General features: G+C 41.6%; 1 protein-coding gene and 1 long non-coding RNA gene across 2 annotated transcripts; one reads left to right on the top strand and one right to left on the bottom strand.

Annotated features, from left to right (window-relative positions):
- LOC116540216 lies at window positions 1–23,677 on the bottom strand. The gene is made up of 3 exons (XR_004264350.1): window positions 23,664–23,677; window positions 19,363–19,366; window positions 1–261 (listed from the first exon to the last, which is right to left on the bottom strand). It is a non-coding gene; the product is annotated as an uncharacterized LOC116540216 (long non-coding RNA).
- PI3 (peptidase inhibitor 3) lies at window positions 7,258–9,713 on the top strand. The gene is made up of 3 exons (XM_032263614.1): window positions 7,258–8,164; window positions 9,020–9,301; window positions 9,539–9,713. Exons 1-2 carry the CDS (start codon window positions 8,086–8,088, stop codon window positions 9,298–9,300), a joined length of 360 nt encoding a protein of 119 aa, XP_032119505.1. The 5' UTR covers window positions 7,258–8,085; the 3' UTR covers window position 9,301; window positions 9,539–9,713.
- Window positions 23,678–24,932: the final 1,255 nt, after the last annotated feature.

The following is a 24,932-nucleotide window of genomic DNA, read 5'->3' as shown; positions in this document are numbered from 1 at the left end:
AAAACACAAAGAAGGGCATTAGAGAATGGTGAAAGGCTTAATTCAGCATGAAGACCTAGCTATCCTGAATATATATGCATCTAACATAGGAGCTCCCAGATTCCTAAGTCAAGTTCTTAGAGACCTATGAAGAGACTTAGATAACCACGCAATAATAGGGGGAGACTTTAACACCCCACGGACAGAATTAGACAAATCTTTGAGGCTGAAAAGTAACAAAGATATTTGGGATCTGAATTCAACACTGGACCAAATGGATCTCTCTGCAGAAACCCTACAAGCCAGAAGAGAGTAGGGGCCAATATTCAACATCCTTAAAGAAAAGAACTTTCAACCTAGAATTTCATATCCAGCCAAACTAAGCTTCATAAGCGAAGGAAAAATAAAATCCTTTATGAACAAGCAATTTCTCAGAGATTTCATCACCACCAGGCCTGCTTTACAAGAGCTCCTGAAAGAAGCACTAAACATAGAAAGGAACAACCAGTACTAGCCACTCCAAAAATGTATCAAATGTTAAAGAGCATTGACACAATGAAGAAACTGCATCAACTAACAGGTAAAACAATCGGCTAGCATCAAAATGGCAGGATCAAATTCACACATCACGTTATTAACCTTAAATGTAAATGGGCCAAACGCCTCAATCAAAAGACACAGACTGGCAAATTGGATAAAAAGTCAAAACCCATCAGTGTGCTGTATCCAGAAAACCCATCTCACATGCAAGGATACACATATGCTCAAAATAAAGGGATGGAAGAAGATCTACCAAGCAAATAGGGGGCACAAAAAAGCAGGAGTTGCAATTCTAGTCTCTGATAAAATGGACTTTAAACCAACAAAGACCAAAGAGACAAAGAAGGGCATTGCATAATGGTAAAAGGATCAATGCAACAAGAAGAGCTAGCAATCCTAAATATATACACACCCAATACAGGAGCACCCACATACATAAAGTAAGTTCTTACCTACAAAGAGACTTAGGCTCCCATACAATAATAGTGGGAGACTTTAACACTTCACTGTCAGTATTAGACAGATCAACGAGACAGAAAATTAACAAGGATATCTAGGACTTGAACTTAGACCTGGACCAAGCAAACCTAATAGACATTTACAGAAGCCTCTACCCCAAATCCACAGAATATACATTCCTCTCAGCACCTCTTCACACCTACTCTAAAATTGACCACATAATTGGAAGTAAATCACTCCTCAGCAAATGCAAAAGAACAGAAAACATAACAAACAGTCTCTCAATTAGGAAAGGAGGAAGTCAAATAGTCTCTATTTGCAGACGACATGATTGTATATTTAGAAGACCCCATCGTCTCAGCCCAAAACCTCCTTAAACTAATAAGAAACTTCAGCAAAGTCTCAGGATACAAAACCAATGTGCAAAAATCACAAGCATTCCTATTCACCAATAACAGACTTAAAGAGAGCCAAATCAAGAACAAACTGACATTCACAATTGCTACAAAGAGAATAAAATACCTAGGAATACAACTAACAAAGGATGTAAAGGACCTCTTCAAGGAGAACTACAAACCACTGCTCAACGAAATAATAGAGGACACAAACAGATGGAAAAACATTCCATGCTCATGGTTAGGAAGAATCAATATCATGAAAATGGCCATACTGCCCAAAGTAACTTATAGATTCAACGCTACCATCAAGCTACCAATGACCTTCCTCACAGAACTGGAAAAAACTGCCTTAAACTTCCTATGGAACCAAAAGAGAGCCCACATAGCCAAGTCAATTCTAAGCAAAAAGAACAAAGCTGCAGGCATCACACTATTGGACTTCAAACTATACTACAAGGCTACAGTCAGGTAGTCAAAACAGCATGGTACTGGTACCAAAACGGAGATATAGACCAGTGGAACAGAACAGAGGCCTTGGAGGCAACGCCACACATCTACAACCATCTGATCTTTGACAAACCTGACAAAAACAAGCAATGGGGAAAGCATTCCCTGTTTAATAAATGATGTTGGGAAAAGTGGCTAGCCATGTACAGAAAGCAGAAACTGGACCCCTTCCTGACACCTTACACTAAAATTAACTCCAGATGGATTAAAGACTTAAACAAAAGACCTAATACCATAAAAACCTTAGAAGAAAACCTAGGCAAAACCATTCAGGACATAGGCATAGGCAAGTACTTCATGACTTAAACACCAAAAGCATTGGTAACAAAAGGCAAAATAGACAAATGGGACCTAATTAAACTCCAGCGCTTCTGTACAGCAAAAGAAACAATCATTAGAGTGAGCTGGCAACCAACAGAATGGGAAAAAATTTTTGCAATCTACCCATCTGACAAAGGACTTATATCCAAAATCTACAAAGAACTAAAACAGATTTACAAGAAAAAACAAACAAACCCATTCAAAAGTGGGCAAAGGATATGAACAGACACTCTTCAGAAGAAGGCATACATGAGGCCAACAAACATATGAAAAAATGCTCATCATCACTGGTCATTACAGAAATGCAAATCAAAACTACATTGAGATACCATCTCATGCCAGTCAGAATGGTGATCATTAAAAATTCTGGAGACAACAGATGCTGGAGAGGATGTGAAGCAATAGGAGCACTTTTACACTGGTGGTGGGAGTGTAAATTAGTTCAACCATTGTGAAAGATAGTATGGCGATTCCTCAAGGACCTAGAAACAGAAATTCCATTTGACCCAGCAATCCCATTACTGGGTATATATCTAAAGGATTATAAATTGTTCTACTATAAGGACACATGCACACATATGTTCATTGCAGCACTGTTTACAATAGCAAAAACTTGGAACCAACCCAAATGCCCATCAATGATAGACCGGACAGGGAAAATGTGGCACATATACACCATGGAATACTATGCAGCCATAAAAAAAGAAAGATGAGTTCGTGTCCTTTGTAGGGACATGGATGAACCTGGAAACCATCATTCTCAGCAAACTGACACAAGAACAGAAAATCAAACACCATATGTTCTCACTCATAGGCAGGTGTTGAACAATGAGAACACATGGACACAGGGAGGGGAGCATCACACATTGAGATCTGTGGGGGGTGACTAAGGGAGGGACAGTGGGGGGTAGGGAGTTGGGGAGGGATAACATGGTAGAAATGCCAGATATAGGTGATGGGGATGGAGGCAGCAAACCACATTGTCATGTATGTACCTATGCAACAATCCTGTATGTTCTGTACATGTACCCCAGAGCCTAAAATACAATTATATATATATATGGATACATGTATGCAGTATGTGTGTCACAACACTATCCACAATATCAAAGACATAGAATCAAGCCAATTGCTCATCAATGATAGACTGTGTAAAGAAAATGTGGTACATAAACACCATGGAATACTATGCAGCCATGAAAAAGAACAAGATCATGTCCTTTGAGGCAAGATGGGTGGAGCTGGAGGCCATTGTCCTAAGCAAACTAATAAAAGAACAGGAAAGCAAATACCACATTTTCTCACTTATAAATGAAGGCTAAACTTTGAGTACATGTGGACACAAAGAAGGGAACAATGGACAGTAGGGCCTACTTGAGGATAGAGAATGAGAGGAAAGTGAAGATCAAAAAGCTAATCAGATACTATGCTGATTACCTGGTGATAAAATACTTCTGCACTCGAACCTTCCATGACATTCAATTTACCTATACAACAAACCTACACATGTATCCCTGAACCTAAAATAAAAGTTAAAAATAAAACTCCAAAATTAGACACACAGTCTGTTCATGAGGCTTGATGGAAAGAGGTAATTTTATCCACTCCTGGTGGGATTACAATATGGTACAACCCCTGTCAAGGGATCAAAATTTCAAATGCATTTCTCCTTTGTACTAGTAAATCTACTTCTGGGAATGTGGTTCACGAGAAGGAAAGCCAAGAAAGGCCACATGTGGTGTAGTTTGTAATAGCAAAATATTGAAAACAACCTGTGAGGGTGGCAATGTGGGTTTATTGAAAGTTAATGTAATCTATAAATGATTTGCTCTGCAGCTTTAACACACACACACACACACACACAAACACACACACACACACACTCACCAAGCAATCCAAGAACTAGAAAATTACTAATAACCAATAATTTAAATCAATCCGTGTCCTTCTCACCCATCCAGAATGTTTTCTTCTCTCATTTCCAGAGTTAGCCACTATCCTGTATTTCATGTTTATAGTTTTTTCTCTCTCTCTCTCTCTCTTTTTTTTTCTTTTTTTTTGAGACGGAGTTTCGCTCTTGTTACCCAGGCTGGAGTGCAATGGCACGATCTCGGCTCACCGCAACCTCCGCCTCCTGGGTTCAGGCAATTCCCCTGCCTCAGCCTCCTGAGTAGCTAGGATTACAGGCACGCCCCACCATGCCCAGCTGATTTTTTGTATTTTTAGTAGAGATGGGGTTTCACCATGTTGACCAGGATGGTCTCGATCTCTTGACCTTGTGATCCGCCCGCCTCGGCCTCCCAAAGTGCTGGGATTACAGGCGTGTTTTTTTTCTTTTTTTGAGATGGAGTAGCACTCTGTTTCCCAGGCTGGAGTGCAGTGGCGCGATCTCAGCTCACTACAACCTCCACCTCCTGGGTTCAAGCAATTCTCCTGCCTCAGCCTCCTGAGTACCTGGGATTACAGGAGCCTGCCACCATGCCCAGCTAATTTTTGTATTTTCAGTAGAGATGGGGTTTCACCATGTTAGCCAGGATGGTCTAGATCTCCTGACCTCATGATCCGGCCACTTCGGCCTCCCAAAGTGCTGGGATTACAGGTGTGAGCCACTGCGCCCAGCCAGTTTTCTCATTTTTTATGTAACCCTTTTTGGTCTTTGCTTCCTATGTGAACATGCCTAGGCAATATATTTCTCAGTTTTCCTTCATTTTGAGTTTTATGACGTGTATAATTCTAAATATTGTCACTTTGGACTTGTGTTGTTTATTCAACATTATTTTAATTATAGTCATATTGTGCATGGCTGTAATTCAGTTATTTTCACAATTGTATAATAATTCCTTGCATTAGTATGTCATAATGTATTTATCCAGTATCTTAGTATTGATAATATGGACTGTTTCCAGTATATTGTTGTTAAAAACAGTACTTTTATGAACATTATTGTGCATGTTTCCCGATAAGCATGTGGACATATTTTTCTTAATTAAATCTTTACAAGTGCAATTGCTGGATTATAGATTGTGTACACATTCAGTGTTACTAGCTGATGTCAAATTGTTTTTCAAATAAATTTCACCAGTATAAACTATCATTAGTAATGCATAAAAGTTTATTTTGTACTACAATTCAATAAGAAAAGATAAACAACCCAATCAAATCTAAAATAAAAGTTGAAATTTAAATAAATAAAAGGTAAGATACTTGAATAGGTGCTTCACAAAAGAGGATAGCCAAGTGGATAATAGCAATATTAAAAATGGGCCAGGCACAATGACTCATGCCTGTAATCCTAGCACTTTGGAAGGCTGAGGCGGGTGGATCGTTCAAGGTCAGGACTTCAAGACCAGCCTGATCAACATAGTGAATCCCTGTCTTTACTAAAAACACAAAAATTAGCTGGGTGTGGTGGTGTGCACCTGTAATCCCAGCTGCTTGAGAGGCTGAGGCAGGAGAATTGCCTGAACCCAGGAGGCGGAGGTTGCAGTGAGCCAAGATCTCTCCATTGTGCTCCAGCCTGAGCAGCAGAGTGAGACTCTGTCTCAAAAAAAAAAGAAAAGAAAAGAAAAGAAAAGAAATACTAAAAATGGGTCAGCTTCACCATTTATTAGGAAAGTACAAATTCAAATCACAGGAAATCCCACAAGATGTCCATCTGAAAGGCTAATGGAAAGGCAATTCATGCCAAGCATGGTAAGGCTATGGAGGAAATGGAATGCTCTCACACTGCTGATAGCAGTGTGAATTGGTACAATGATATTGGAAAATTGCAGTATTTATGATAGCTGGATGCATCTATACTCTGTGATTTGCACTCTGTGATCCAGCAATTCCATTCCTAACTATATATCCAAAATAAATGCATACCTATGTTCTCCAAAGATATGAACATGAATATTCGTAGGAACACTATAATAGCTAAAACCTAGAAATATCCAATGTATACTGACAGTAGAATGAATATATAACATTTTTGGTATTTTTCATATAATAGAATACAGCAGTAAAAATGAACTACAGTTGCAGGCTTCAAAATGGATGACTCTCAAAAATGTAATGTTGAGCAACATAAGCAAGACATATGACCACTATGCCTTAGATTTCATTTACATACATGTTGAAAAGTATACTAAACTGAATATATGTTTTAGAATATGGGCAGAAATTGCATAACTATAAGGGAAAGCAATGGCTAATTACCATAAAATCTCGGAAAGTGGTTATCTCTGGGGAGGAAGGAGAATGAGGCAACTGGGGAGAGGCATGGAGCATAGATACAGTAATTACTCTCCTCCTTTACCTGGCAGCTCATTTTAATGCTATTTTTTAAAGAATATAGGTATTTTCTATGCAATTTTGTTTGTTTGTATGGTTTATTGTACAATGAGCTTTTTTGTAAGGTAGCAGAAAGACTTCAACAGTCTGAGATTTGTTTCTGTCTCCTTCAGTTTCAGGCTTGATGGGCATGTGATCAGAGTCTAAAGAGACAAAAGGTGGGGATTTAATATCCAACAATTAGTTTGTTATCTTCCCTGCCTTCACTCCACCTCAACTCAGTGACTTTCTGAACTCAGATTCTGTCCCTGACAACATCCAACTTGAGGATATTCATTTCTATTACTCAGAACTCTTGGTAACAATGACAGAATAGCAAGTAAAACTAGCTGAAGCAGAGGGCTGATTTATTGCCTCGTAACCCAACCATGAGAAGGGTGTGTGAAGGACTGCTCTTAAGGTAAAGGAGGGAAGACTGGCTGTGTCATCTGAATCTTCTCTGACCATCACTTCTCTCCTTGTCTCAGCGTATTAGGGTCGTTTTTCTCAGACGATTGATCTCCACTGCTTCTGGAATTCCCTGGTTCATATCCATCACCTTTGCCAAAAGGAGGGATGCCCCTTTTCCTGTTATTACCCTGAATTCAAATAAAAGACTTTAATAGACCAGGCTAAGTTTCACACACAACACAGACACAGACACAGACACACACACACACAGACACAGACACACACACACACACACACACACACACACACACACACACACCTGTGGTCAGGGGTCAGACTTTCATGATTAGCAATTTCCATTAGATTCACAAGTTGATGGTAAAGAGAGATAATTCTTCACAAGCAACAGGATGCTGTTCAAAGAAGTAGGGCATGCTGGACACACAAACTGTAGATGTCCAGTGTATACATGATTTATGTTTTCTACTCTTCACTTTTCTGATTATTTTCTCCCTACCACTGTGATTTCTAGGGCATCATCCCTCTCCAGACCTAGAATTCCACTTTCCAATTACTTTCTTGATGCATCTCAAAGACTGTCTGTGAAATGGCAAAGTGCAATAGTTTGTCACTATTTATTCAAGGCAAACTTGTCTTACAGAGTTTTTGCAGGAAGAAGGAAGGAAAAGCGCAGTTTGATGCCAGGAGTGGTAAAATGATAAAATAGATTTGGGTGGGGTTTATAAGAGCATAATGAGGAAACACCTTGGTTTTGTAATGAAGACTGGATCTACCAGTGACTAGCTGAATAACCTTCTGTAATTCCTTTCTCTTCTTGGGCCTCATAGTATTTCAAAACATGAATAATTTGGTTGTAATGTCACCTGACAAGTGAGCCAGCAGTTCTACTCTGTGAGAAAGTAGGAAACCTCTTGGGATGATCAGAGGTGATCTGATGTAATGTCTATTAGGTCTCCCTGTGAATAATCCCTGGGGAAAGCCCCCAAGTCCCTCCCAGAATAGGGTGGATATTTCCCAAAGCAGCTAAGGAAATGTCCCTTGTAAATACCACAGACCCGCCCCTGGAGCCAGGCCAAGCTGGACTGCATAAAGATTGGTATGGCCTTAGCTCTTAGCCAGACAACTTCCTGACATCATGAGGGCCAGCAGCTTCTTGATCACCGTGGTGCTCCTCATTGCTGGGATGCTGGTTGTAGAGGCAGCTGTCATGGGAGGTGAGTGAACAGGTGACCTGCTGGGGCTGGGTTGGACTAAGGGGAGGCTCTCTGGGACACCCTGAGCCAGGACAGGGAGAACTTATGAAGCAGTAGGCAGACTGAAACCCAGACTTCAGCTTTCTGGACTTTGCCATCATAGCCAGAAAAGGCAGGACTTGGGCTGGTGGACTCCGTATGCTTTCACCCCAGTGACTAAGATATCAGGAGGATTTGTGGAAGTAGTGTTGGTATGTGAACTTGGTCTCAGGTGTTAATACCTGTGCAGAATGTGCAATAAAATGATGAACTCCAGGATTTTAAGCCTTGGGTGTGGACAATGTCCCCTGTTTCTCTGCCCCATGAAGGTACCAGAGTAATCAGTGCTCTAAAAGGAGGTTAAGAAACAGCAAGGTTTCAGAAATCACATCATTTGAGGATCCCCATTTTATAAGGAGGGAATCAAAATGTGGAAATGAGTGAGCAATTGCCAAGGTAATTCCCAGAGCCAGGATGAGGCTCAAGTCTCCTGATATGTGGCTCAGGGCTCTTTCCTACTCCAATGTGCTTTCTAAGAAATGACAATATGTCCTGTTCACTGCTGGGTGTCACTCCAGTCTGACCACTGCTCCTGAGAGACTTGGAGTCGAGAAAGAGGGAAACAGATATTCAAGGGAACTGTGGTCCTGTAGACCCCCCAGAAAGGGAAGAACCTTCCAAGAGTGCAGCTCCCCTAGGTCCCCCAGGCGTACCTTCCCTACTCAGGTCATGGTTTGAAGATGCTGCAGTAAGAGTGGATGGATCCAGGGGAAATACATGGTAGCTGAAGCAGGGGCTTACTGGGTATAAATGTGGGCTCATTTCTTCTTTTAACAGTTCCTGTTAAAGGTCAAGACACTGTCAAAGGACAAGATCCCGTTCTGGTCAATGGACAAGATCCCGTTAAAGGACAAATTTCAGTTAAAGGTCAAGATAGAGTCAAAGGGCAAGGACCAGTCAAAGGTCAAGCCTCCACTAAGTCTGGCTCCTGCCCCAAGACCTTGATCCGGTGTGCCATGTTGAATCCCCCTAACCACTGCTTGAAAGATACTGACTGCCCAGGAATCAGGAAGTGCTGTGAAGGCTCTTGCGGGATGGCCTGTTTGGATCCCCAGTGAGGTGAGCACTAGCTGGTGGAAGAGGGAACCCCTGAGGACACAAAAGAAGGTTGAGCAGTGGGGAACCATCCCAGGTTGGTGGGAGGGAGGTTGTGAGTAGTGACAGAAAGACTGGGAGACCGAGGGGTCTCAGAGGATATGACCAGAGTGCCTGGAAGGATGATCTGGGCTCCTCACTGCCTCTGAGTGCTTTGATGCGCTGACTCTCACTCACCTCTGATTCTCTTCTCTTCCACAGATGGAGCCTGTCCTTCCTGTACCTATGACATCGCCAGAGCTGCAGGCCCCATCTGGTCCTAGGTCCTTGCCACCCTACTCCTTCCCACACTGCCCATTCTTCCTCCCACTCAGGATGCCCAAGCCTGGAGCTGCCTCTCTCATCCACTTTCCAATAAAGAGTCCTTTCTGCTCCACTTGTTTCTGGTTCTTATGACTTCTGGGCTCCTAGATGCTTTGGGGAAATGGATGTATAATTGGGACTTCTCTCCAGTGAAGAGGGGAAAGTGAATGAGAGTCGGGGAGGGGGAAAGAGGAGGCTTATCCCTAGGACTTCATATTACAAATCCAATAATCAGCCCCAGTGCTGCCATCTCCATTTCACCAGAAAATGGAAAGCTGGAAATCTTGCCTTTGGCAAAGGATCAGGGAAAACAGAAAACACAAAAAATAAATAAATGTTACATAAACCATAAACAGATCTCTTTTTTTCCAATCCACCATTAGTCCTGATCTGGACTCTGTTGGCCTTGCCAGTGTGACCAGCCAACCCTTACGGCTGAACCTACAGCTCCCCACTTCCTTCTCATTAATATTTCCCAGGGATTGATATCTTTCCAAGAAGACATAGAAAGGATGATGTTACAGATGCTGCGAAATTCCTGCACATTAGAATTTCACTGGTTTGTGCCTGAGATTCCTCCATAATGAAACTTTTCTTTGGGTTAAGCAATATCCCCTCTCAGATTTCTCAGATGTGAATAAGGAGGCAAGACACAGTGAATCTTTCATACTCTGGTGTCAGAGGTTTGGGTGAATAGCATTCTCTGGAGACATATATGTTGGGGCAGGGCATCCTTGAGTAGTGGAGAAACGGGCAGGAATATGAGCGACCTCATGGCTCTCCTGTTGACCCACTCATCCCACTGCCATTGCACAAGGGAACTCTCAGGGAAGGCCACACCCCTGGATAGGGAGCAGCCTGAGTGAAGGGAAATGAGCACAGGCTTGAGAGTCAGGTGATCTGAGCACGGGCTTTGCCTCCCCACGTATTGGGTGACCTCTGGCAAATGTATGTCCCCTTCCAGGACTCAGAGGTCTATTTCAGTTGAGGGGGTAAGATATGATTATTCTGCAAAGGAAGGTCGAATCCTGCCATTCTGGGATCTGAAACAGCTCTTCTTTGTGTGTTGGGTTCCTGCTCTGACAAGACATGGGAAGTAGAGGCTTGGGTTGAGGCAACATGGATCCCTGCACCACTTTGCCCCTTCCATGAGCATCTGAGCCATGATTTTTGCCTTTTGTTCAGGAGCTAGTCTGAACTACAGTAGGGTTTTGATACTAGAGTATCTTGGAGTACAGGTGTGAGCAGTACCCAAACCTCTGGCTTGATAAATATAAATACATCATTGGAGGCAATAATGGTTTCTGTTTTTAAATTTTTACTCTATTTCAGTTCCTATATCTAGTAGATTACAAGTATGTGTCACCTATTTTTCATAAGTCCCTTTCAGATGGCCATTATACATATTTTATTTTATTTTCTATTTTTGTAAAAAGATTGACTCTCATATTTTATTTTCTATTTTTGTAAAAAGATTGAATCTAAGAGAGATGAAGTAACCATTAAAAGCCACAAGGTTAGTAAGTGATAGTAAATGATTTTTTTATTATATACCAACAACAATCAGTTACACCTGCTACATTTCCTATTATTAATAACAACAAAATTGGCTGGGCGAGGTGGCTCATGACTATAATCCCAGCACTTTGGGAGGCTGAGTCGGGTGGATCACGAGGTCAGAAGATGAAGACCATCCCAGCTAACATGGTGAAACCCCATCTCTACTAAAAATACAAAAATCAGCTGGGCGTGCACCTGTAGATTCAGCTACTCGGGAGGCTGAGGCAGGAGAATTGCTTGAACCTGGGAGGCAGAAGTTGCAGTGAGCCAAGATCGTGCCACTGCACTCCAGCATGGCAACAGAGTAAGACTCTGCCTTAAAAAAAAAAATCAACAAAATCACACCATTGCTATGAATAAACTTAACAAGAGAGAGGCAGAGCTTTAAAAAAGAAATCTATATAACTTTTCAGAGGTATATAGAAATGCTTGACTATACATGTATCACAATACACAAATGGGAGGACTATGTGGTGAAGATGTCAATATTTATTCAATATTCAATATTTATTTGATTTATTCCTAAGGTGCATTATACCCCAAATTCATTTTTAATATGGTATGGTTATGGAGGTTAAGGGAACTTCAAATAATACTTAAGTTTATGAAGAAGAATGAATTCTTGTGAATAGGCATAGATTCACAAGAATCTATGAATTTACAAACTTACAACTGAAGATTAATCTGAGGGCACTGGAACCTCCTAGATTTAAAAGTTTTGCAAAGTAACAATCATCAATATGTTGTTTTTGTTAGAAGAATAGTCAGGCTGAGAAATCAATAGAAAATAAAAGGAAACCCCAAAACAGGCCTCGGTATATCTAATTCAGGTAAGGATCAATGTCAAGTTCCAAAACAATGAAGAAAACTTGGATTTTTTAAGAAACAAGATTCAGACGGTAGATTCACTATTTACAAAAACAAAAGAGCTAACTCTTGTCTGAATTTGGGCAAAGATTAAGCCACTGAGAGAGAAAAATTGAAAGGCTCCAAAAAGCCATTTTCTTTGCCCTCAGGAAGCAGTCCAGGGTGAGCAGTCTATGCCTAGCAAGGTAGCTGAGCAACTCGAGACCTCACAGACACTGGTGGCTCCTTCCATCCAGGATTTTCTGTGCAACAGAGGCTGGAATTCCTTTCACGTTCTCTCAGGCAGGGACACATCTCCCAGGAAGACCCTGCCAATTGGAATAGTCCTCTGACTGCAGTAAGGGGGCTGGAGCTGATACTGGACCCCTCAGGATCTGCTGTGGGGCAGCGGCTGGAGAGCCTTGTCTCATTGGCTAGAAGAAGGAGTGAACATCTTCCAGCAAGTTCCTGCACAGATGTGATAATTTCTTGATTGCAGCAGAAGGAGCTGAAGCTGGGAATGGCCCCCCTTGGGATCTGCTGTGGGACGGAGGCCGGAGAGCCCATCTTGTTGGCCGAGACAAGTACTTACCTCCCTGCAAGACTCAGCACTGAAGGGATAGCCAGAGTTGAGACTGGATCCCATCTCGACATGCTGTGCAACAGGGGTTGGCAAGCCTGCCAGGGAGGCTCAGACTCTTAGGCTATGAGATATGTGTGAGCGTCCATCTGGATTGTTGTGTGAACAACTCTGAGCTGGGACCTCAGCTGATGGGGGCTGGAGCTGAATCACGAGGCAACTTTCAGGTTCACTGCCCAGATGATGTCAGTGAGCAGAGCGGCCTTTCTGCCAAAGCCCTCTAGTGTGTGTGATTCATTCTGGACCCACAATAGATGGGTTTCATTGCAGGCTCAAGGCCAAATGTAACCAAACCCCTGAAGGACTGGGCCATTTCTGGGACTGAACTCTGGAGCCAGCTCAGCGGATCAGCCACATGGGTATTGGTCTGCACTCTCAGTATGACCCTCCAAGGTCTTGGGCTCCACCAGCGTTTCACAAATTCCCCTGTGAATCCAGATCCAGAGGCTCCCACTGAGAGACTTTGCGGATTAGTGTAGAATTCTTGTCATGGTGTTGGGACATGAGCGGGTGCCTTCTATTTCATCATCTTGGTGATGTCACTCCTTCCTCAGCAGTTTTTTTGGTCAATTTTGCAAAACTTTACGTTTTACAATGGGGCTGGAAAGGGCAGGACAGTGTGAGTCCCAGCACTGGGATTTGTTATTTGCTCCCTTTTCCTGACAGGCATTTCGTATTTTTGGCATTCTTTCTTTTCAAGTTATGTTGAGGGTGTGGTTTTGCTTAGAAATTTCTCAGCTGTGGTGTTATTTTATACAGCTTTGGGAGATGTGGAAGTTTCTCATTCCTCCTCTTCTGCTTTCTATTGTCTTCAGCTACCCCCCAAAAATCCCCTGGAAACTGCTCTCTGAAAGAACGTGGAGAAAAATTATTAATGCACTTTAAGGAGATAAAAAAAACCAAAGTGTGAGTAATGTGTTGAGTGAATTGAAAATAAGCTATTTTTCTTGTTTCCTTCATTGCTTCCCTCTGCAGTAAGTTTGGATGTGATCCATGCATTGGTTGTGTCCTCTAGAAACAAACCAGATTCAAAAACAGATGTGGGGTACCAGCTTCCCAAACAATGAGAGGTGCTGTTGCTTAAGACAGCCTTGTCCAAGGAGTGCTGGAACCAGACAAGGGCTTGGAGACCCAGAACTTCAAAGAAAGGTATGAGGCCCCAACATATTTCACTTTGCTGCCCCTGCATGGCCTCCCTAGAGATATTGACACCTGATTAACAAATCTTGAAGGGCATAAGGGACAACAAAATGACTGTGGGGAGATGTCATTTACCTCTTTACTTTATCAAGATTGCACAGGTTGCTGAAGGGAGAAATGCATTTACTAATTTTACTCAGTAAGCCAAGTCCAGAAAAGAACTAGTTCTCCGATTCCCAGACATGGGTTCATTGTACAATTATCTGAAAATAGTTGACTTGATCGAATTGTTTCAAATGTAATTTCTATGACTCCAACTGATGCCTGAGTATTTGTCTCCTAATACTTGGTGTCTTTCATTGTTTTCCAGTTATTTAGCATTTTAAAGGAAATTATTAATTAATAGAAATAAGGAATTCACAGCACGATGGGGGCCCAATTTTGGAGATGCGACGTTGGACCAAGTATCCATTTTTTTTTTTTTGTGCCACATCTAAGCTTGGTCCTGGCCACCTAGGAGACTGTATAACTGGGCAGAGAAGAGTATCTTTTTACCCACATTCATTTATCCAGCTTCAAACCCCTTCCAGGTACCCTCTGTCCTCTGATTCCCTTCTGCAATTCAGGAACAGGCAGTACTGTGCCAACTTCCAGACCTAAGTCTTACTTGTAACAGACCTGGACAAGTTTCCTGTTCTCACTAACCTCAGTTACACCATCTGGAAAAGAGAAAGTCTTGAGCATGTGGGGTTTTTGAGCACTTCTAGCAGAGCCTCCAAGCTACCTAGAGCAAGCTTGTCCAACCCGTGGCCTGCGGACTGCATGTGACCCTGGACGGCTTTGAATATGGCCCAACACAAATTAGCAAATGAGTTTCTTTGTGACTTTTTTTTTTTTTTAGCTCATCAGCTATTGTTAGTGTTAGATTTTACGTGTGGCCAAAGGTTATTCTTCCAATGTGGGCCAAAGAGGTCAAAAGATTGGAAACCCCTGACCCAGAGCTTTCTAAGGAGAAATTTGACAATGTGGGTAACTTTTGGGAGGAAGTCAGAGGAAGGGGAAAAATGACTGTATTTGGGGTCCACCTGACACATTTAAGTCCTCTAAAATGCTATTTGAGTGACTCACAGTGGCTTCATGAGTGCAGCAGACATCAAGTTTCCAAGAGAAGACACATATTCTCTGCTCTCCCTGCTTTGTTTCCACTATCTGGATCCAATAATCCCAAACCCACCAGGGTCCTGGATTCTTGTCTGAGGCCAGCATCCTTCTGCTCATCCTTGAGGCTCTATGGTTATTCCCAAGAGGGAACCATAGAGCAGCCACAGGTAAGCTTAAGGAAAATTCAAGGCACTTCTGTCCCTGTCTAGAACTGGGACAGAGAGATTCTCCTCCAACCAGTCATATGAGCCAGCCCTCTCAAGGATAAGTGGGTGCCAGCCCTAGGAGGCAAAACCAGACACCCAGTGTTTATCAGTTCTTAGCCTGTCCCCCGATTCCACAGCCTTCATCCAACTTAGAACAGGAAGTACCCCTTGACATTATCACGAATCACCCCCTCACATTAACGGTAAAATAACTGAGTCCCAAAGAGGAGGATGAAGATCTTTCAGTCACAGAGTGCTCTGTGAACGCAAAAGCAAAGAGAAGACGCTGCAGATGAAAGCAGTCTGGCCGAGATGATTTTCTACAACTCTGACAAGTCAGCTGTTCTCAGTGGAATTTTCAGCACCCCCTTATTCTCTCATTTTAATTGTCTTAACTGTCCGTATTTTTTATTCTTATCTCACAAGTTTCAATAAAATATCTTTAATAGAATATTTCAGCCTTTTTCATTGTTGAAAACACTGTAGGTTTTTTTTAGAGACAATCTTTCTAGCTCATTCATTTTTACCTTTGATAGAAGTGAATTCCAGAGAGAGGAAAGAATTTGCCTAGTTTTTAGCAAATCCACTGTGACACACACACACACACACACACACACACACACACACACACAATGCAATGGAAGGCCAGGTGTGGTGGCTCTCTCTTGTAATCCCAGCACTTTGGGAGGCCAAAGCAGGCGAATTACTTGAGGGAAGGAGTTTGAGACCAGCCTGGCCAATATGGTGAAACTCTGTGTCTACTAAAAATACAAAAATTAGCCGGGTTTAGTGGTGGGTGCCTGTAATCCCAGCTACTCAGGAGGCTGAGGCAGAATTGCTTGAGCATGGGAGGCAGAAGTTGCAGTGAGCAGTGATAGCACCACAGCACTCCAGCCTGGGCGACAGAGCGAGCCTCTTCCTCAAAAAAAAAAAAAAAAAAAAAAAAAAGCAATGGAAACATGATGAATTCTGAACTTATGTTTAGTTTTCAGTGAGATGGTACAGCTTTCATATTGGTTCAGATATGAACACTCCTTTCCCCAGTGACTGCTTTTTAATACCCTTTGCTTCCTTTTGTACCACAGTACAGCCCTGTTTTACCTACATGGTTTTGGGCATGAGCCGTAGCCTCTGATATTGTTAGCAGGCGTTTACTGGCATGAAAACTCTGCCCAGCTGTGCCAAGGGCTGTGGGGGTCCTGGTATTCTTGATTTGCAGTCCCTGGGGGAAAGCCTCTCCACTACAAGTGGTGTTGGGTGGAAGAATGGAGCCCTGTACCTCTTCATCACACTCACCTGGAATTTAATCTCTGCAACACGACCTGGGAGAGGGATTGAGAGATGCTTGCAGCCTGTCTGTCCCTCCTGGAGAGGCATCACATTCCTAGCCAGGGGGATGGGAAGAAAGGGAGTTCCAATTCTTGGGCAAGAGTGAGGTTTCCATCATGCCAAACTAGGAGTCATGAGTAAGAAGTGGGTTGTGGCTTCCATAGCAGAGACGTCCTCTGATCTTGGAAGTTCAGTAGAGTTGTAAACACAAATATATGCCCTTAAGAAAATTATCAGAGACATTAAATGGTGAAAAGAACTTTTACCAACGATGGGTGTGTGTATGGGAATGCTTCTATGGAGCTGCTCACCCTGCTATTCCAGAGCAAGAGTCACCAGTTCAGGTGACCAGGGGCTCGTTTTACAATAACTAGAACTGAAGCCACACATAAAATAAACTTGCCTACAATCAGTACTGGGAAATCAGTCTCAGAGACGTAAAACAAAACATATTTTTGTTTAACTTCCATTCCTTTACGAATGAGGTTATAATTGACTTCAAACTTGCATTAACTATTTATATTACTATTTCTCTAAATGGCTAGTTTGTTTATATCTTACATTCATTTTTCTATTAGCTGATGTATTTTTCTTTATTATACTGAAGAATTTTTTTCAGTATGTTTAGAACCTTACCTGTTAGTTGACATATGTGTGTATTAATATTTTCCAGTTTATATTGTTTTTTCTTTATATGGTTTTCAACTTCAAATTTAAAAAAATTTAGGTATTAATAGATTAAAGAAGTTTCATTTTAAAATTTTGTTATGGACAGTTAACATGAGATCTACACTTTTCCCAAGGTTTTGAGTGCACAATTAATTTAAGTGCACCATGCAGTGTTTGTTAATACAGGTACAATGTTATGTAGCAGATGTCTTAAATGTATTCATGATTTAAAACTGAAAATTTGTACTCATTTGAAATTTTTACCGTATGGGAGAGTGGGTTGGTTCCTCTAACCCCAGCATTGTTCAAAAGTCCACTGAATTTGGCCTTTAAATGGTTGCCAGTTTTCTTAAAAGGCTCAGATTTACAATCCCTTTCCCATACTTCTCTTCTTATATGCCCAGTTTCTTTTTTTCTTTTTTATTATTTATTATTTTTTATTTTTTAATTTATTTTTCCCCCATTTATTTATTTTATTGCATTTTAGGTTTTGGGGTACATGTGAAGAACATGCAAGATTGTTTCATAGGTACACACGTGACAGCGTGATTTGCTGCCTTCCTCCCCATCACCTACATCTAAATTCATGGTAGATTTTTCTGTTGTTCCACCAACTGCGCCTTCACTAGAGTCCCTCCTTTGTGTTTTGTAGTCTAATTTTAGAAAGCTTTAAGCTTTCCAGTAGAGTTGGGAAGGGCAACTATGTGTGAGACCCCAGATCCGGGAATTTTTCTTTGTCTCTTTTTCCTGACAGTTATTTTGTACTTTTGGCATTCTCTATCTTCAAATAAAACTTCATATTAAGTGTCTGGGTTTTTTGCCAAGATATTTTAAAGTCGTGGAAGTACTTTACATCACTTGAAGAGGAGATTGTGGGAGATGGCTCACCCCTCCTCCCTTTCCCCATTGTGCTCACCTACCCGGAAGTCCCCTAAGTTCTACTCTCTGAAATAAGTTGGAGAAACATCTTAGTTCACCAAAGAAATTTTTAAAAAGATCAAACACCGCATGTTCTCACTCACAGGCGGGTGTTGAACAATGAGAACACATGGACACAGGGAGGGGAGCACTACACACTGGGGTCAGTTGGGGGGAAATAGGGGAGGGACGGTGGGGGGTGGGGAGCTGGGGAGAGATAGCAAGGGGAGAAATGCCAGATGTAGGTGATGGGGAGGAAGGCAGCAAATCACACTGCCACGTGTGTTCCTATGCAACAATTTTGCATGTTCTTCACATGTACCCCAAAACCTAAAATGCAATAAAATAAATAAATGGGGAAAAAAAAAAAAGCAGAAAAAAGAATGTGTAAGTTTGACGCTTGTTCAAGGGAAGCTATTTTTCTATAGCATTGCTTCCCTGTACGATAATTCTGACTATGGTCCATGCATTGAATGCGTCCTCCAGACACAAACCAGGTTTCAAAAGCAGATATGGGGTACCAGTTCTCCCAGCTTCCCAAGCAATGGGAGACAATGTCACTAAGCAAGATGACCTGGTCCAAGAAGTGCCTCACCAAGACAAGGGTGTGAAGACCCACGTCTTCAAAGAGAGATGTGAGGCCTCAAGTTTCACTTTGCTGCCCCTGCACAGCCTTTCTAGAGATATTGGCATGTGATTAACAAAACCGTCCATGAAGGGCATAGGGACTACAAAATGACTACAGGTGGGTGTAGCCTCCCCCTTTGCTTTATCCCAGTTGTACAGGCCTCTTAAGAAGAATTGCCTTTCTTAATTTCACTGAGTAAGTTAAGGACAGAATATAACTGGTTCCCTAACTCCCAGACATGGGTTCATTCTACCATTCTGTAGAACTGGCTGACTTCATTAAATTGTTTCAAATATAATTTCTGTGATTCCAATTCATGCCTGACCATGTGTCTCCTGATACCTGAAATCTGCCATTATTTTTCAATTATTTAGAGTTTCAAGGGAAATTACTAATTCAAAGAAACAAGAAGTTTACAGCTTGATGAGAGCCCATTTTCAGAGACATGACTTCAGACCAAGTATCCATTGGGTTTTGGCCACATCTAAGCTCAGTCCTGCCCACCTTGGAGACAGTGTAACTGGGCAGAAAAGAGCGCCTTTTCATTCCTATTTTCATAACCAGCTTCATCTTCCTTCTAAGTACCCTCCCTTCTCTGATTTGCTTCTGAAATGCAGGGACAGACAGTACTGTGCCATCTGCCATACCTAAATCCTACTCCTAACGAACCTAAACAAGTTCCCTGTTCTCACCAACCTCGATAACACCACTTGCAAAAGAGAAGTTGGAGCATGTGAAGTTTTCAGAACCCCTCTGAAAGAACCTCCAAACTACCTAGAGCTTTCTCACGGCACATCTGACTATGTGGTAACTTTGGGGAGAAAGTCAAAAGTAGGGGGAAAATTATTGGATTTGAAGTCTGCATGGCACAATTAAGGTCACTTAAAACGCTATTTGAGTGACTTATAGTGGCTTGATGGGTAGGGCAGATATCAAGCAATCAGTATCAAGAGGAGACACATTTTCTTTGCTTCACTCTCCTGCTTTCACCACTTGGATCTAATAATCCAACACCCCGCCAGGACCCTCATATTCTTCTGAGGCAGAGTCCTCTGCCTATTCCTGAGCTTCCATGGCCATCTTTGAGACAGAACAATAGAGACAGCCATTGGTCAGCTTAAGGAAAACTCAAGTCACTTCTTTTGTCCTGTCTAGAATTAGGACAGAGAGATTTTTCCTTCAACCAGTCATATGGGCCTGCCCTCTCAAGGTAAGCAGGTGCCAGCCCAAGGAGGTAAAAACAGGACATGTTTATCAGCTCTTAGCATGTCCCCTGATTACAGAGTCTTCCATCCACTTTAGAATAGAAAGTACTTCTGGAGATTATCATGAACCACCTCTTCACATTAAGGATGAGATAACTGAATCTAGAGAGGAGGATGAAGGTCTTTCAGTCACAGAGTGTTCCATAGCCATGCTGGGCCTAGAACGAAGATGTAGAGCTAACTTCTTAGAAGGTCACATTGATGGATTCACTTGATCTAGGCCATGAAGAGTAGTCCATAGGGTTGGGAGTGACAGCCTAGAGTGATGGAACAGCGTTAAGATAACGTGTGAACGCAAAAGAAAAGTAAATTGGAGAAGACGCTGCAGATGGAAGTAATTCTCAGTGGGGTCTTCAGCACCCCTATATTCTCCCATTTTAATGATCTCAACTCTATGATTTTTACTTTAATCTTACAACTTCAGGAAAATGGCTTCGATAGATCTTTCTTTTTTGTGTGTGGAAAGGACTGCATAAGCCCTTTGACGGAATCTCTCTAGCTGGTTCATTTTCTACTTGATATAACTGAGGCCGAGAGATGCAAAATAATTTGCCTAAAGTTGTGATAGAGGAAACGAAATGAAAACATGATAATTTTTAACTTGCATTTAATGATGAATGAGGTGGTACACTTTTCATATTGATTTATGTGCTGGCATTATTTTTCTCTGTTTACTGTCTTTTCATACCCTTTACTGTCTTTTCTATTGGGTGTCTGTAGTATTTCAATTGATTTGTAAGAGTAATTCTTACATAAAGAAAACCCACCTTTGCTCTCATACACTTAAAATTTTTTTTCTGATTGGTTGTTAACCATTGTTTTAGCTAGATTATATAACATTTAACCTTACCAATATTTTTAATTTCCATAAAGTCACATTTTTAAAATCTTCTTACAAAATGTTCTCGAGTATTTTACCAGAAAAATAAAAATTCACCAGACTTTGAGGGTAGCTAGAGTTATGGTGTCCTTGTGAACGTAAATCTCCCAAGATATTCTTACAAAGCTATATCATTACACTGAAAAATGAGAAAACCTCAGAAACATCATTTCTTCAACATAATCTGAAGTCAGAGAACAGTAAAAACTTCAAATTATATAGAAAGAATATCTGATTTTCAATGGAGAATTCTCTTGAACTTTTCCTTCTGCCTTTTTCAGAGAGAATAGTGGGCTCCAGAAATATGTGTGTAAAGAAGAGAAGAGAGGAATGGAGAGCCTATGATTGAAATGGAGATAAACTCATTCCCAGAAGGAGAATGTCCACATATGAAAATACAGGAAAAGTGTCCTGGTAGCTCAGAGCATTTGCTAGACTTTCTGTGTGCTGGCGCACAGTCTGCTGCAGTTAATACTTTACTAGGGCGCATTTTTCATCCAAATGAACCAGTATTGATACATTATTATTAGCTAAAGTCCAGACTTTGTTCATATTGCCTTTGCTGTTACCAGCGCTCTTTTTGTTCCAGGAGCCCATCCAGGACAATGTGGATTCTATTTAGTGGTCACATCTTCTTAGGCTCCTCTTGGTTGTGATGGCTGCACAGACTTTCATTGTTTTTGAAGACCTTGACAGTTCTGAGGAGTGCTGCTTAAGTATTTTATAGAATGTCCCTCTATTGATATTTGCCTGATGTTTTTCTCATTATAGTAGGGTTGTAGTTTTTTGGAGGAAAATTTCAGAAGTAAAGTGCCCTTCTTATCACGTAATATCCAGGGTACTGACTTCAACGTGAGTTACTATTGATGATGTTGACCTAGAGGGCCAGGCTGAGGCAGTGTTTGCCAAGTTTCTACACTGAAAAGTCAACTTTTCCCCCATCCTTCCATACTATACTCTTTGAAAGGAAGTCACTGCACAACCATAAAGAAGATATTCCTTAAAGGGGAAGTATCTAAATAAATTTTTGGAATTATTCTATAATAATAATAGATAATTATAATTATTATTCTATAATAATTACAGATAGAATATAATCATCTATAAGTATCTGATGTCAGATATTTATTATACCTCACGTACTTATTCAATTGTTTATTTATATCAGTGTGGACTTACAGATATTTATTACATACATTGGTTATAAACTTGTTTTGTCGCTGAAACAGTAAGAAGGACACTTTTGAATATTAAAAGCCACAATTCTCAGTAAAGATATTAGCTATGAGTATGTAAGCACCATATAGCATAGAAAACACTTATAAAGAAGAAAATATGGGATACACCAAGGAGACATAGATAAAAACACACTAACAGTAGCAGGATTGAACACACTGTATGGATACAAGACAAACCAAGTGGACAAAAAGGTAAACAAGGATGCAGAGGACACGCCCAGGCCTTAAATACTTGCATCAACAAAAATGAAATAATAAATATAAACAAATCAAATTTTCAACAAAAAAGAAAAAGAAGGACAAAATAAGACCAAAAAAAGCAACAATAAAGATAAAAGCAAAATTCTGAGGTCAAGAAGAGAAAAACAGTAGCTCTAATTAATAGATTTAAATATTGGTTTTGAAAAAATTATAAAATAGGCAAATCATTTGCTATTATAGCCAAGATGAAAAGGAGTGAAGCACAGCTAAATAAAATCAAGTAAAATGAAGGGAATCACCCCCTGAAAGAGGAAAAAAATAAAGCCCTGAGACTCTTTTGTAGACCAGGTTCCGTTCTCACCTCCTGGCTGCTGTCCTGACCCCCGAGGTCCTGAGGATGAGGAGGCTGGGCAAGGGATAAGGCTGCTGGTTGTCATCTGTCTGGGTATTGTGTAAGGGCTGAAAAACCTCCTATTCTGTATCTTCCCTAACATACGGCAGGCACTGTGAATTTCAAGGATCATAGTGAGTAATGTTTCATCTTTACTAAGCAGGGCTGCAAACAAACATGGTAATTAAAGAGCAGACTCTCTAAGTAACACATCTGCTTAGTGAAAAGAAGAGATTTATCTTAAATTTTTAACAGGATACCCTGTCTTGAGTAGGGCATAGTTATGCCCAGGAATGAGAATGTGAGTCCTACCACCAGGTAAGCCACTGACATAGCACTGATGGTAGCTGAAGGTGGGGGACTTAAATGGGAATACAAGAGGGTGATAATGAAAACCAGTTGCCACCCACACAACTGCAGAGGCCAAGGCTGTTGTGTACCCCCTTCCCTTCCACCTTCTTACGGTTTATCGCAGAGGGAGAGCCCACTGGAGCCTGGGAAAAGCTTCCAAAAGTGTATGGAGCCTGGATCCCAGCAGTACCGGGGTGCACTATGACTGATAGAGAGGTACTCCTTGGATCCCTCTTCAGGGAGTACCTTGTTGCCCAGTTGTGTGGAATGTGGTAAGCTAACTGCTACCAGCCACTGCTTCATCAGGCATGACCTCAGTGTTTGAGCTGAGATTACACAGAACCAGGGGACTCCAGCCAATGGCAAAGCAAGGCTGTAGTATGAGATTCTACCCTTCATGCCCAATGTTGAACTCCTCTCATAAAAAATTCTTGCTCCAGAGCTTCCTGTTGGGCTGACAGAGATGTCAAGACAGCCTGGCAATGCATTCTTAGCCTAATCCTGCTTCCTCGCCTTTACTTTCACAGGTGTGACCTCATAAGGCAACTTGCACTCTTAACTCTGTCTCAGCCCCTGAGAACCCTGAGCTTCCTGGAGAACCCCATCTCCAAAACATGGCTCACAGAATTATGAGAAGCCTGAAGATTCAGGATCAGGACCATTGTAAGATATAAGAGTGTCTAGGTAGCCTGATAACAGCCAGAACCTCGTCTCAACAATTGTGTGATGTGTACACAGCTGCTGCAGTCCTGGATGCTCATCATTGCCACCCATGACTCTGAAATTGGGTATTGCTGTGGACAACAAAACTATTTTGTTCTGGGAAAGAATGCCCCTTTATCCTTGCTTCTTTGAGTCACTCAACAGAGATCAAAGGTGACGTGGAAGCGTTGCATTTGCTGAGCGTGTTAGTGCAGCCGTAGGTCTCAGGGGTGAAGGAAGGTGACCTCCTGGTTTGTTCTGTTTTTGCAGTAGGAGGCCAGCTCTGTCACTCAGCAAGCCTCAAAGATGGTTTCAACAGGGAGATATCACAACATAACAAGGGAGTTCCACGTAGTGCACAGTCAAAAGCATAAACATCTCTCCCGTACTGTGGATTTTCATAGGGTTCCAAACTCCCCATGAAACTTACACGTTGGCAGGTATAAAGTGAACAGCACAAATGTTCACCTCTGGAAATAGACGAGACATCCCCTAATCAACATGGAAATACTCCCAAGAATATGCCTCTTCTTAGTGGGCAGAAGTCCAGATATTTTTTTAATCAGTTTCTTCAATGGCAGTAATTTATTTCACAAGGTCACCTTTAATGGGCCTGACCCATTTTTCTGCCTATATTTTAATCACAGGCTGCATCTTCAGCTTCGCCACATTAGATGATATTTCATCCTCTCGGCTTAGTGTTTAGTGCTTTTTTGGGCACATTCATTACTCAACAATACCAGTCCCACCGTCTTTTTCTCTCCAGTCACAATGGAGCACACCACTGCTACCTCCAGTCATGGCAACATCGCATCTGCCCACCAACATTGCCAAATTGGACACCACTTCCACTCTCCTCCATGGGACTGCAGTCATTTATGCCACTGCTGCCGAAGTAAATTCTCACTTCCTGCCATCTCCACGTCTGCTTTTTTTTTTTTTTTATCACCAATTCTCAGTCCATTGGTGAGAATTTTATCACCAATTCTTAGTCCACATTGTACCTCAAACGGTGTGAACCAGTGCATGAGCACATGTGGAGGCTGCCAAGAAGTCAGAGAAACAGGCATGTGGACTTTGCAGCTTCTGCTGGGAATGGTGCTTGTGTGCTTAGAGGCTAAGACATGAAAGTTGTCCACACAACCATTCTCATCCCACTGTGAGCAG

The sequence above is a fragment of the Sapajus apella genome, unplaced genomic scaffold (genome assembly GCF_009761245.1).
Source record: "Sapajus apella isolate SASKATOON/1434 unplaced genomic scaffold, GSC_monkey_1.0 scaffold137, whole genome shotgun sequence".
NCBI classification, from domain to species: Eukaryota; Metazoa; Chordata; class Mammalia; order Primates; family Cebidae; genus Sapajus; species Sapajus apella.
The sequence above is the reverse complement of the archived record's forward strand: the minus strand, read 5'-3'. Positions and strand labels throughout refer to the sequence as shown.